This window comes from Mytilus trossulus, chromosome 11, assembly GCF_036588685.1.
Source record: "Mytilus trossulus isolate FHL-02 chromosome 11, PNRI_Mtr1.1.1.hap1, whole genome shotgun sequence".
Taxonomy (NCBI): Eukaryota; Metazoa; Mollusca; class Bivalvia; order Mytilida; family Mytilidae; genus Mytilus; species Mytilus trossulus.
The window spans coordinates 57,965,850-57,979,368 of NC_086383.1; the positions used below are offsets into that span (position 1 = coordinate 57,965,850).

Consider the following 13,519-nt stretch of genomic DNA (forward strand, 5'->3'; position numbering starts at 1 on the left):
CTCAGTTGAAGTTCCTTGGTGGTGGAACCCCTACTTTTAAAAATGGCTGGATCTGCCCCTACCTCTTTTAGACAGCAATACAAATTTGACAGTAAATTTAAACGGGTGGTGGAACCCCCACTTTTAAAAATGGCTGGATCTGCCCCTGCCTCTATATAGCTATTAGACAGCAATTCAAATTTGACAGCAAATTTAAACTATGTTTAATAAATATCTGAATGAGATGATCTCCCAGTTGTTCCCAGGCCCATTTACACCCCTTAAATTATAGTTGTCAAAACACAAAGAAATCTACTTCCATAAAACTGAAATTTTTCATATTGAGAAACAGTAACATTTGTTCAATAACAATATTGACTTAATGCACATGCTATAGAATATGCATTATAAAGATTGTATTTACTTATCACACATATCGAGAGTTTAATTTACTTGAAAAGAAGTTATAACGAGAGATCAGGTCATTGTGGAATAGATTGGGATTATTATTAGGGCCTGAGAATACTTTTAATTTAGAGTGAATTTCTTTTGAATGACTATTTAAAAAATTCCCCATCTACGTTTTCTCAATAGGTTTTTTTTAAAGTGTAGTAAATATAGTATACTGCTTTTTTGATAATTTATATCAAACTTTTAATGTTACTGTCTAAAGTCAAATAGTATAAATTGCTTTAACATGAAAGTTATGATAATTATTCAAAGTCAATGAGAATATGAATGAAAGTTCAGGACCTATAAATCTTCATGGAAATAAAATGAGTTAATGGTAATGCAACTGCATACCAAATATCTTGACCGTTACCACTTAAGTTCCTCATAAACTGACCTACTCACAAACTGATACATATTCATGCCAGAAACAGCAACCCTCATAATGTCTTAATTTTTGCTTATTGAATCTGTCAAGGGAGGGGAGACAAAACTAGAGGCTCTAAAGAGCCTGTGTCGCTCACCTTGGTCTATGTGCATATTAAACAAAGGACACAAATGGATTCATGACAAAATTGTATTTTGGTGATGGTGATGTGTTTGAAGTTCTTACTTTACTGAACGATTTTGCTTCTTACAATTACATCTATCATGAACTTTGCCCATTAGTAACAGAGAACTATATTTGGTAAAAATTTACATAAATTTACCAAATTAATGAAAATTGTTAAAAATTGACTATAAAGGGCAATAACTCCTTAAGGGGTCAATTGACCATTTAGGTCATGTTGACTTATTTGTAGATCTTACTTTGCTGAACATTATTGCTGTTTACAGTTTATCGCTATCTATAATAGTATTCAAGATAACCAAAAACGGCAAAATTTCTTTAAAAATTACCAATTGGAGGGCAGCAACCCAACAACCAGTTGTCCAATTCATCTGAAAAATTCAGGGCAGATAGATATTGACTTGATTAACAATTTAACTTTTTTGTCAGATTTGCTCTAGATGCTTTGGTTTCATAGTTATAAGCAAAAAACTGCATTTTACCCCTATGTTCTATATTTAGCCGTGGTGGCCATCTTGGTTGAATGGCCAGGTCATCGGACACATTTTTCAAACTAGATACCCCAAAGATGATTGTGGCCTAGTAGTTTCAGTGGAGATTTTGTAAAAGATTACTTAGATTTATGAAAAATGGTTAAAGATTGACTATAAAGGGCAATAACTCCTAAAGGGGTCAACTGACCATTTTGGTCATGTTGACTTATTTGTAGATCTTACTTTGCTGAACATTATTGCTGTTTACAATTTATCTCTATCTATAATAATATTCAAGATAATAACCAAAAACAGCAAAATTTCCTCAAAATTACCAATTCAGGGGCAGCAACCCAACAACCGATTGACCGATTCATCTGAAAATTTCAGGGCAGATAGTTCTTGACCTGATAAACATTTTTATCCCATGTCAGATTTCCTCAAAATGCTTTGGTTTTTGAGTTATAAGCCAAAAACTGCATTTTACCCCTATGTTCTATTTTTAGCGGTGGCGGCCATCTTGGTTGGTTGACCAGGTCACGCCACACATTTTTTAAACTAGATACCCCAAAGATGATTGTGGCCAAGTTTGGATTAATTTGGCCAAGTAGTTTCAGAGGAGAAGATTTTTGTAAAAGATTACTTTAATTTACGAAAAATGGTTAAAAATTGACTATAAAGGGCAATAACTCCTAAACGGGTCAACTGACCATTTTGGTCATGTTGACTTATTTGTAGATCTTACTTTGCTGAACATTATTGCTGTTTACAGTTTATCTCTATCTATAATAATATTCAAGATAATAACCAAAAACAGCAAAATTTCCTCAAAATTACCAATTCAGGGGCAGCAACCCAACAACCGATTGACCGATTCATCTGAAAATTTTAGGGCAGATAGATCTTGACCTGATAAACATTTTTATCCCATGTCAGATTTCCTCAAAATGCTTTGGTTTTTGAGTTATAAGCCAAAAAATGCATTTTACCCCTTTGTTCTATTTTTAGCCGTGGCGGCCATCTTGGTTGGTTGACCAGGTCACGCCACACATTTTTTAAACTAGATACCCCAAAGATGATTGTGGCCAAGTTTGGATTAATTTGGCCAAGTAGTTTCAGAGGAGAAGATTTTTGTAAAAGATTACTTTAATTAACGAAAAATGGTTAAAAATTGACTATAAAGGGCAATAACTCCTAAACGGGTCAACTGACCATTTTGGTAATGTTGACTTATTTGTAGATCTTACTTTGCTGAACATTATTGCTGTTTACAGTTTATCTCTAACTATAATAATATTCAAGATAATAACCAAAAACAGCAAAATTTCTTCAAAATTACCAATTCAGGGCAGCAACCCAACAACCGATGACCGATTCATCTGAAAATTTCAGGGCAGATAGATCTTGACCTGATAAACATTTTTACCCCATGTCAGATTTGCTCTAAATGCTTTGGTTTTTGAGTTATAAGCCAAAAACTGCATTTTACCCCCTATGTTCTATTTTTAGCCGTGGCGGCCATCTTGGTTGGTTGACCAGGTCACGCCACACATTTTTTAAACTAAATACCCCAAAGATGATTGTGGCCAAGTTTGGATTAATTTGGCCAAGTAGTTTCAGAGGAGAAGATTTTTGTAAAAGATTACTTTAATTAACGAAAAATGGTTAAAAATTGACTATAAAGGGCAACAACTCCTAAACGGGTCAACTGACCATTTTGGTCATGTTGACTTATTTGTAGATCTTACTTTGCTGAACATTATTGCTGTTTACAGTTTATCTCTATCTATAATAATATTCAAGATAATAACCAAAAACAGCAAAATTTCCTCAAAATTACCAATTCAGGGGCAGCAACCCAACAACCGATTGACCGATTCATCTGAAAATTTTAGGGCAGATAGATCTTGACCTGATAAACATTTTTATCCCATGTCAGATTTCCTCAAAATGCTTTGGTTTTTGAGTTATAAGCCAAAAACTGCATTTTACCCCTTTGTTCTATTTTTAGCCGTGGCGGCCATCTTGGTTGGTTGACCAGGTCACGCCACACATTTTTTAAACTAGATACCCCAAAGATGATTGTGGCCAAGTTTGGATTAATTTGGCAAAGTAGTTTCAGTGGAGAAGATTTTTGTAAAAGATTACTTTAATTAACGAAAAATGGTTAAAAATTGACTATAAAGGGCAATAACTCCTAAACGGGTCAACTGACCATTTTGGTCATGTTGACTTATTTGTAGATCTTACTTTGCTGAACATTATTGCTGTTTACAGTTTATCTCTAACTATAATAATATTCAAGATAATAACCAAAAACAGCAAAATTTCTTCAAAATTACCAATTCAGGGGCAGCAACCCAACAACCGATTGACCGATTCATCTGAAAATTTCAGGGCAGATAGATCTTGACCTGATAAACATTTTTACCCCATGTCAGATTTGCTCTAAATGCTTTGATTTTTGAGTTATAAGCCAAAAACTGCATTTTACCCCTATGTTCTATTTTTAGCCGTGGCGGCCATCTTGGTTGGTTGACCAGGTCACACCACACATTTTTTAAACTAGATACCCCAATGATGATTGTGGCCAAGTTTGGTTTGATTTGGCCCAGTAGTTTCAGAGGAGAAGATTTTTGTAAAAGTTAACGACGACGGACGACGACGACGACGGACGCCGACGGACGACGACGGACGATGCCGGACGCCGGACGCCGGACGCCAAGTGATGAGAAAAGCTCACTTGGCCCTTCGGGCCAGGTGAGCTAAAACTAGAGGCTCTAAAGAGCCTGTGTCGCTCACCTTGGTCTATGTGCATATTAAACAACGGACACAAATGGATTCATGACAAAATTGTATTTTGGTGATGGTGATGTGTTTGAAGTTCTTACTTTACTGAACGATTCTGCTTCTTACAATTATATTTATAATGAACTTTGCCCATTAGTAACAGAGAACTATATTTGGTAAAAATTTACATAAATTTACCAAATTAATGAAAATTGATAAAAAATGACTATAAAGGGCAACAACTCCTTAAGGGGTCAATTGACCATTTAGGTCATTTCGACTTATTTGTAGATCTTACTTTGCTGAACATTTTTGCTGTTTACAGTTTATCGCTATCTATAATAGTATTCAAGATAAATAAAAACGGCAAAATTTCTTTAAAAATTACCAATTGGAGGGCAGCAACCCAACAACCAGTTGTCCAATTCATCTGTAAAATTCAGGGCAGATAGATATTGACTTGATTAACAATTTAACTTCTTGTCAGATTTGCTCTAAATGCTTTGGTTTCATAGTTATAAGCCAAAAACTGCATTTTACCCCTATGTTCTATTTTTAGCCGTGTCGGCCATCTTGGGTTAAATGGCCAGGTCATCAGACACATTTTTCAAACTAGATACCCCAAAGATGATTGTGGCCTAGTAGTTTCAGTGGAGATTTTGTAAAATATTACTTAGATTTATGAAAAAATGGTTAAAAATTGACTATAAAGGGGAATAACTCCTAAAGGTGTCAACTGACCATTTCGGTCATGTTGACTTATTTGTAAATCTAACTTTGCTGAACATTATTGATGTTTACAGTTTATCTCTATCTATAATAATATTCAAGATAATAACCAAAAACAGCAAAATTTCCTCAAAATTACCAATTCAGGGGCAGCAACCCAACAACAGGTTGACTGATTCATCTGAAAATTTCAGAGCAGATAGATCTTGACCTGATAAACATTTTTATCCCATGTCAGATTTCCTCAAAATGCTTTGGTTTTTGAGTTATAAGCCAAAAACAGCATTTTACCCCTATGTTCTATTTTTAGACATGGCAGCCATCTTGGTTGGTTGACCAGGTCACGCCACACATTTTTTAAACAAGATACCCCAAAGATGATTGTGGCCAAGTTTGGTTTAATTTGGCCCAGTAGTTTCAGAGGAGAAGATTTTTGTAAAAGATAACTTTAATTTACTAAAAATGGTTAAAAATTGACTATAAAGGGCAATAACTCCTAAACGTGTCAACTGACCATTTCGGTCATGTTGACTTATTTGTAGATCTTACTTTGCTGAACATTATTGCTGTTTCCAGTTTATCTCTATCTATAATAATATTCAAGATAATAACCAAAAACAGCCAAATTTCCTCAAAATTACCAATTCAGGGGCAGCAACCCAACAACCGATTGACCGATTCATCTGAAAATTTCAGGGCAGATAGATCTTGACCTGATAAACATTTTTATCCCATGTCAGATTTGCTCTAAATGCTTTGGTTTTTGAGTTATAAGCCAAAAACTGCATTTTACCCCTATGTTCTATTTTTAGCCATGGCGGCCATCTTGTTTGGTTTGGCGGGTCACGCCACACATTTTTTAAACTAGATACCCCAATGATGATTGTGGCCAAGTTTGGTTTCATTTGGCCCAGTAGTTTCAGAGGAGAAGATTTTTGTAAAAGTTAACGACGACGGACGACGACGACGGACGACGGACGACGACGCCGGACGCCAAGTGATGGGAAAAGCTCACTTGGCCCTTTGGGCCAGGTGAGCTAAAAATCAGGGAATAACTATCAAAAATTTGTTATGGTGAAACATTTCTGAAATATTTGAATATTTCATTCTGCTGATCGATAATATTTTATCTGAAAAGTTGGTAAAAGTAAAATTCAAAAAACTGCATTTTTTTATTTTAAATTATCATTAAAGGGCAATAACTCCATTTCCAAGACAATTCAAATAAGACAGGCAGAGCTTATAATTGTATTAACTTGGGGAACTTCCATACAGCAAGGGTTGTCAACAGATGATATCAAATGATTCATCTTTCAGACAATAAAAGATTAGCATTACAATGTATGAATTGAACACATGACCTTGGGTCAGAGGGGTCCTGATCACAAAATCCAGGGCTTAAAAACAGGAAATCCCAAAGTCCTGAATTTAAAAAAAAAATATGCTGACATCTTTAAATGCTAAATAAGAAATCCCAGATCCCGAAAGGGTCAATCCAGACATCCAGAGCTTAAATACACTCGATCCTGACGTCTCTAAAAAGGTCCTGCCCCCCCCCTAATATACACTTAAATCTCAGGTACTTCTAGAGTACAAATATTTTTAAAGTCTGCAAATAATAATTTAGTACAAATTTTTAACTTACATTCAACCATACATGTACATGCTGGACTTGAAGAACCTGGGTTGATGATTCAGTCTGGTTTCCTGCAGCATTTCCCATAGTAGAGGGAACAGTCAAAAATCTAATACTGAACATTAACTCCCATTATTGATGACTAGAGATGATCAATTCTTAATTAACACTTGTAGTAACTTTTTTCTTATCATCAAAATAAAAGTATGCATTTTCATACATGAAAAGTTTTCACTCCAAGATTATAATCATTGATTGCTGCCCTTGAATTTCCGTATTTTTAACAAACTCCACATCGCAAAGTCTTTTGACAAATAGTTTTTTTTTCACTATATTATGTCTGAAAGTATTTTCGAATGGAAATCCAAGTTAATTTAATTTACAATAGCATGAATAATAAAGTACATCTTCATATAAAAAAGTGTCATGGCTTATCCAAAATGGATTCATGTCAGCACATTTCAATTCTCTCATCCAAATGTTTAATTGCATCAATGTGTTTTCCATTTCAATTATTATCATCAAATTGTCGCAAAACATTTGGGATCAAAATCTGTGCCACGCTTCTTAACATTTTGTCAAAGTTTTGCGTTCTGTCTGTAATTCAACTGCGGTCCTAATTTACAGAGTTCAAACAACGAGGATGAGCGTGTTGGCTGCCATTGATTGCACTCATTTTTGTTTCTCTAATAATTCAAGTTGTTTATAAATGCAAACTGTAAAATTAAAATCTATATGTGACAGTGGTCATGCTGTGAATTCTTGTGGATTCTAGACTAGAGGTTAAACAATTCAATTTAGTTTCTTAAGTACAAATATATATATATTCAAATTTTATGGAATCTTATATATCTATTATTTATTATAAAATTGATTTTAACAGACAAGTTTAAACAATTCCTATATTTAAATAAGTGTCAACAAAGATTCAAGTTCTTAATAAATAATAAATGCAATTTAACGAAAATTTGACAACACTTCATGTTCATCCTTAAGTTCCTTGTTTCTTATTTCACAGGTCAAGTTTCCAATCTAGATTGCAAGCCTTTAGTCTATACAAGTCAAAAGTTCAACAAGAGTCAAACAATATTTTTTTTCTCAGAAACTTAATCAATTTATTTTGATGTGAGAGAAGGAAATACAGCACTCCTAGTAAAGAAATTAATAATCTAGGACTTCAGGTTATATGAAAAGGTTACAGCTATTTTAACAACACTAAGATTAGCACCTAATCGCAATTTGCATTTCTGGTTCTCTTGTTCTTGAACATTTATATAACTAAGAAGATGTGGTATGAGTGCCAATAAGACATCTCTCCATCCAAGTCACAATTTGTAAAAGTAAATCGTTATCTATAGGTCAAAGTATGGTCTAATAGACGTAGCCTTGGCTCACATTGAACAGCAATATTTAGAATAATTAGACTTTATATGATGTAACAAGACAAAAATGCACTGCTACCAAACACGCAATAGAGAAATAGGTACGGGTAGTGAAAATCTCTTTTTAAAGTGCTGTTATAGGTCTGTATTATCCTCATTTGTGAATAGTCCGCATCCCCTTTCCAACCCCAAATATCTCAAAAAAAATCTAGCTTAATAATTGCTTGTCAAGTCCGCAACGTTACTTTTGACAAGTTTTGAGTCCTTGAATCTTTCTGACCATCTGACCATTCAAATCTTAGTTTGGTCAAAACAAAGTTCCCTGCTTCAAAAATAATCAGCCAGACCAGTGCTTTTCTTAGAGGCTTAATTAAAGCTCTGTTTGACTGAGTTATAACTGCGCAAACTTAATTTTATTCCAATTTAACTGATGAGTAATATGCACTCTTATTAGTTTCCTGCTTGAAACATCAGACAGAACTTATTTTCCCCGAGAGGCTTGCTGATAGATTGTTTAACACGATCTATGAATTCCAATTGTCTTCTAAGTTGCAGTTTTAAAGTTCCCTCCTTGTAAAATCCAATGACTGGTAAATACCTATAGTGCTATTGTCTTTTAGTTCTCAAAACAGTTATCTCAAGAGTCAGAATATAAACGACAAAATGATACTGTGCACACTTCATTGATAGCAATCAATCAAACTCAAGATTGACCTTTCCGTATTTGAAAGTCAAATCCACGCACTTTTAAAATTAACCGTTATTGTTTACCAATCAAACAACAATTGTTAAATTGTTGTTAATTTCTCAATAAATAATCAACCTACAGATATTCAGCTTACATTTATCAAACCATAAAATAACCAGAATTTCTTTCCATTAGTTAGATTCACTGAAGGGACCAAGTCCCTCTACATGCCAATTTGGAGGTTATAGTTATCAGTATTTCTTTAAACAGATGAAGGCTCTTCCTGTCCCGATTTTTGCAAAACAAAAAATAAACTTTAACTTGACAAAGCAGTAATATTCAAAAGGATGTAAATATCCAGCATCTGAGTCAAAAGAATAAATACAAATAAATCATTTTATTCCTCAATTCAGCACCAATTCTTTTTAATTCCAATACTAGCACATTTAAAGGTGAACAGTCCTTTTCTTTACAGTATCATGACAATAGATTTAAGAGACTTTATTCAATATTTGCCTCGCCAATAAACAATTCTTCTCAATCACTTGAATTTTTCCAGCTATAAAGAGGTCTTATAAATGTTATCATATGTATATCTCAATAAATCCTCACTAGAACCGAAGCTACCAAACTCTATAGTAGCAATGTGTGATTTAATATAAAACTATCCAAACACCATATTTCTTATTTAGCACGCTAAAAATCATTGAATTCGTTAAATAACAGTCAAATTTTCATGGTGCTAATTTACCTCTACTCTCTAACGGTATTTAATTTTGTTAAATTTTCATCCATTTGAAATATTTATTGTTTATTTTCAAAAGAAATGTCAACATTAAGTTCCCCGTTGTTTTTTCTTAAGTCATTTAACTACATTCAATAATAATGTATATGACCAACTGATGTTAGTTTCGCTGAATAAACACTATAATTTATCACAAATTTAAAACTAATATTTGCATTATTAATAAAGTCATAATTAATTCCAAATAATAAATTTCACATCCTGATTTCTCATACAGTGTACTCCATCAAGTGAAAATTAATATCTTGTGTACAAAATCCAAATAGGAATAAACATATTATGAAAATTAATAAACAAATTTCACTGCGTTTGTCCTTTACCCTTTAGCATAATAGTCTTCAATATTTTGTTTAGTATTATTTCCAATTTAATCAACCAGAAGAAACAAAACACAATTGGAGACGATCGTATTACAGCAAAATCAATTAGCGGAATATTTATAGACAGTCAAAGTGTTGAATAATCAAGAATTTTGACAAGTATCCCATTTTTTTTTCATACTTTTTTATTCCTTACTCAAATTCTGTTTTTAGATTTTTAATTAATCCTACTATATCTAAAAAAAATATATATTAAAATTAGAAATAAAATTCAGTATTTAACAAATTTTTGCATGTCTGAATTTAAAGCTTAATGAAAAGACCTTTCTTTTTGATAACATGGCCTTTGTGGCGGACCGTGGTCTAAGTAATTGACAACTACATAGTACATGTATGGTGCCTTTGAATCCAATTGATTTAGATTACCAGTTTTCCTGCCAAGGGTTTTGGTTCACAGGAATAGAAGACTAGCAATGTAATTTATTCACAGAATATGAGTAGCCAAAACTAAGGGAATGTGTTTCAAAAGAGGGACGAAAGATACCAGAGGGATAGTCAAACTCATAGATAGAACATAAACTGACAACGCCATGGCTAAAAATAAAAAGACAGACAAATAGTAGTACACTCACTCACTCCTGAAGACACAACATAGAAAACTAAAGAATAAGCAACACGAATCCCACCAAAAACCATTAAAACGATTATTATGTGATCAACGCCAGTTGTTAATAGTTACCGTAATTGCAAAATATAATTTGTATTGTATAAATTAACTTTATACTGTTAATTGCGTATTGTCCGGTTGCAAGTATTTAATGCATATTCAGAGAGAACATACAAGTTTCAAGGTTTTTACAGTCGTACTGTATAAAAGAGGGACGAAAGATACCAAAGGGACAGTCAAACTCATAAATCTGAAACAAACTGACAACGCCATGGCTAAAAATGAAAAAGACAAACAAACAATGGCACACACTACACAATGTAGAAAACTAAAGAATAAACAACACGAACCCCACCAAAAAACTAGGGGTGATCTCAGGTGCCCCAGAAGGGTAAGCATATCCTGCTCCACATGTGGCTCCAGTCATATCATTAACCTTAAATATTACTTACATATACAGTCATCAAATTATGTATGTTATATTGAATGAGGATTACAAAATAATTGCATGTTGATCGACAGCATCTCTTATTCCAGGGTAGACAATAACCCATTACATGCCCTGAGAAATCTGTGAAATCTAACAGTTAACTATCTAATTTATCATTACTAACGTAATTAAGTATTCTAAAAAATCACTAATTGAAAACTGTGAAACAAAAATTGTAATTATTACTAAAACCAATATGTTTCAAAAGAGAGACAACTTTTGCAAATATAACCAGATGCTCCGCAGGGCGTAGCTTTATACGACCGCAGAGGTTGAACCCTGAACGGTTGGGGCAAGTATGGACACAACATTCAAGCTGGATTCAGCTCTAAATTTGGATTGTGATTATATAGTTCACACAGCATAGGTTTCTGACACAGAATGAATGTGTTCTAATGAACTTAAAATTTTTGTTTTCTCTTAGAGCAATTCACTATGCTGTTGAATATTAATCCTCTCAAAAAAATGTTGGAAGAAAATTTCCTTTTTATTTATGAAATTTCAAATGAGAAAAATTGAACCCAATTTTTTAATCACATCCCCCTTTCCCTTATTCCAAAACTAATCTCAATTAAAATATTCTAATGGAGTTTGCAACAATAACTAGCTCATTTAAATACATCATAAAATATTAAGATGTAAAAAAACTGCTTGTTATCACTGAACACGCAGAGGTTGAACCCTGAACGGTTGGGGCAAGTATGGACACAACATTCAAGCTGGATTCAGCTCTAAATTTGGATTGTGATTAAATAGTTCACACAGCATAGGTTTCTGACACAGAATGAATGTGTTCTAATGAACTTAAAAATTTTGTTTTCTCTTAGAGCAATTCACTATGCTGTTGAATATTAATCCTCTCAAAAAAATGTTTGAAGAATTTTTCTTTTTATTTATGAAATTTCAAATGAGAAAAATTGAACCCAATTTTTTAATCACATCCCCCTTTCCCTTATTCCAAAACTAATCTCAATTAAAATATTCTAATGGAGTTTGCAACAATAACTACTCATTTAAATACATCATAAAATATTAAGATGTAAAAAAACTGCTTGTTATCACTGAATGGTAAAGATCATTTAAATTTATCAGTTGGTAGTAAAAAGTGAATATACATTGTATATTGTATATAACAAAGATTTAAGTTGATTCTGAACAAAGAAAGATAACTCCAATTAAAAAAAATTCTTGCAATAAGATATTTCTTGCTTACTATTCTGGACAAAGAAAGATAAAAAAAAAAATTTGCTATTTCACAATATTGTGAAATTAGATATTTCTTGCCATTGCACAATACTGTGCAATTGAAAAGACTTGCTATTGCACAATACTTAATATAATAATTTTAGATCCTGATTTGGACCAACTTGAAAACTCGGCCCATAATCAAAAATCTAAGTACATGTTTAGATTCAGCATATCAAAGAAGCCCAAGAATTTAATTTTTGTTAAAATCAAACTTAGTTTAATTATGGACCCTTTGGACCTTAATGTAGGCCAATTTGAAAACGGGACCAAAAATGAAGAATCTACATACACAGTTAGATTTGGCATATCAACGAACCCCATTTATTCAATTTTTGATGAAATCAAATAAAGTATAATTTTGGACCCAGATTTGGACCAACTTGAAAACTGGGCCAATAATCAAGAATCTAAGTACATTTTTAGATTCAACATATCAAAGAACCCAACCGATTCATTTTTTGTCAAAATTAAACTAAGTTTAATTTTGGACCCTTTGGACCTTAATGTAGACCAATTTGAAAACATGACCAAAAGTTAAGAATCTACATACACAGTTAGATTCGGTATATCAAAGAACCCCAATTATTCAATTTTGATGAAATCAAACAAAGTTTAATTTTGGACCCTTTGGGCCCCTTTCTCCTTAACTGTTGGGACCAAAACTCCCAAAATCAATACCAACCTTCCTTTTATGGCCATAAACCTTGTGTTTAAATTTCATTGATTTCTATTTACTTAAACCAAACTTATTGTGCGAAAACCAAGAATAATGCTTATTTGGGCCCTTTTTTGGCCCCTAATTCCTAAACTGTTGAAACCAAAACTCCCAAAATCAATCCCAACCTTTCTTTTGTGGTCATAAACCTTGTGTCAAAATTTCATAGATTTCTATTAACTTAAACTAAAGTTATAGTGCGAAAACCAAGAAAATGCTTATTTGGGCCCTTTTTGGCCCCTAATTCCTCAAATGTTGGGACCAAAACTCCCAAAATCAATACCAACCTTCCTTTTATGGTCATATACCTTGTGTTAAAATTTCATAGATTTCTATTCACTTTTACTAAAGTTAGAGTGCGAAAACTTAAAGTATTCGGACACCGCCGCCGCCGCCAACGACGACGCCGACGACGCCGACGACGCCAACGTGATAGCAATATACGACGAAATTTTTTTCAAAATTTGCGGTCGTATAAAAACAAATGAGCAACTTAAAATGCTATTAAGGTGGTACCCAACACTTAAAATTCACTCAAATTAATTTGGCTCATTTAATTTTCATAAAATTTTGTCA

At 33.1% G+C, this 13,519-nt stretch overlaps 1 protein-coding gene across 6 annotated transcripts in view; it reads right to left on the reverse strand.

The window, feature by feature from the left end:
• The window catches only part of LOC134691349 (dual specificity tyrosine-phosphorylation-regulated kinase 4-like), a 109,385-nt gene that overhangs the window by 60,001 nt on the left and 35,865 nt on the right, over window positions 1–13,519 (reverse strand). The window contains exon 1 of one of the 6 annotated variants that reach the window (XM_063551823.1): window positions 6,638–6,730. The exons of the other annotated variants lie outside the window; for them this stretch is intronic. Coding sequence (XP_063407893.1) covers window positions 6,638–6,715 — 78 coding nt within the window. The 5' untranslated portion in view covers window positions 6,716–6,730. Of the gene's footprint in view, window positions 1–6,637; window positions 6,731–13,519 lie in introns of those variants that run through there. 6 annotated transcript variants of the gene reach the window in all.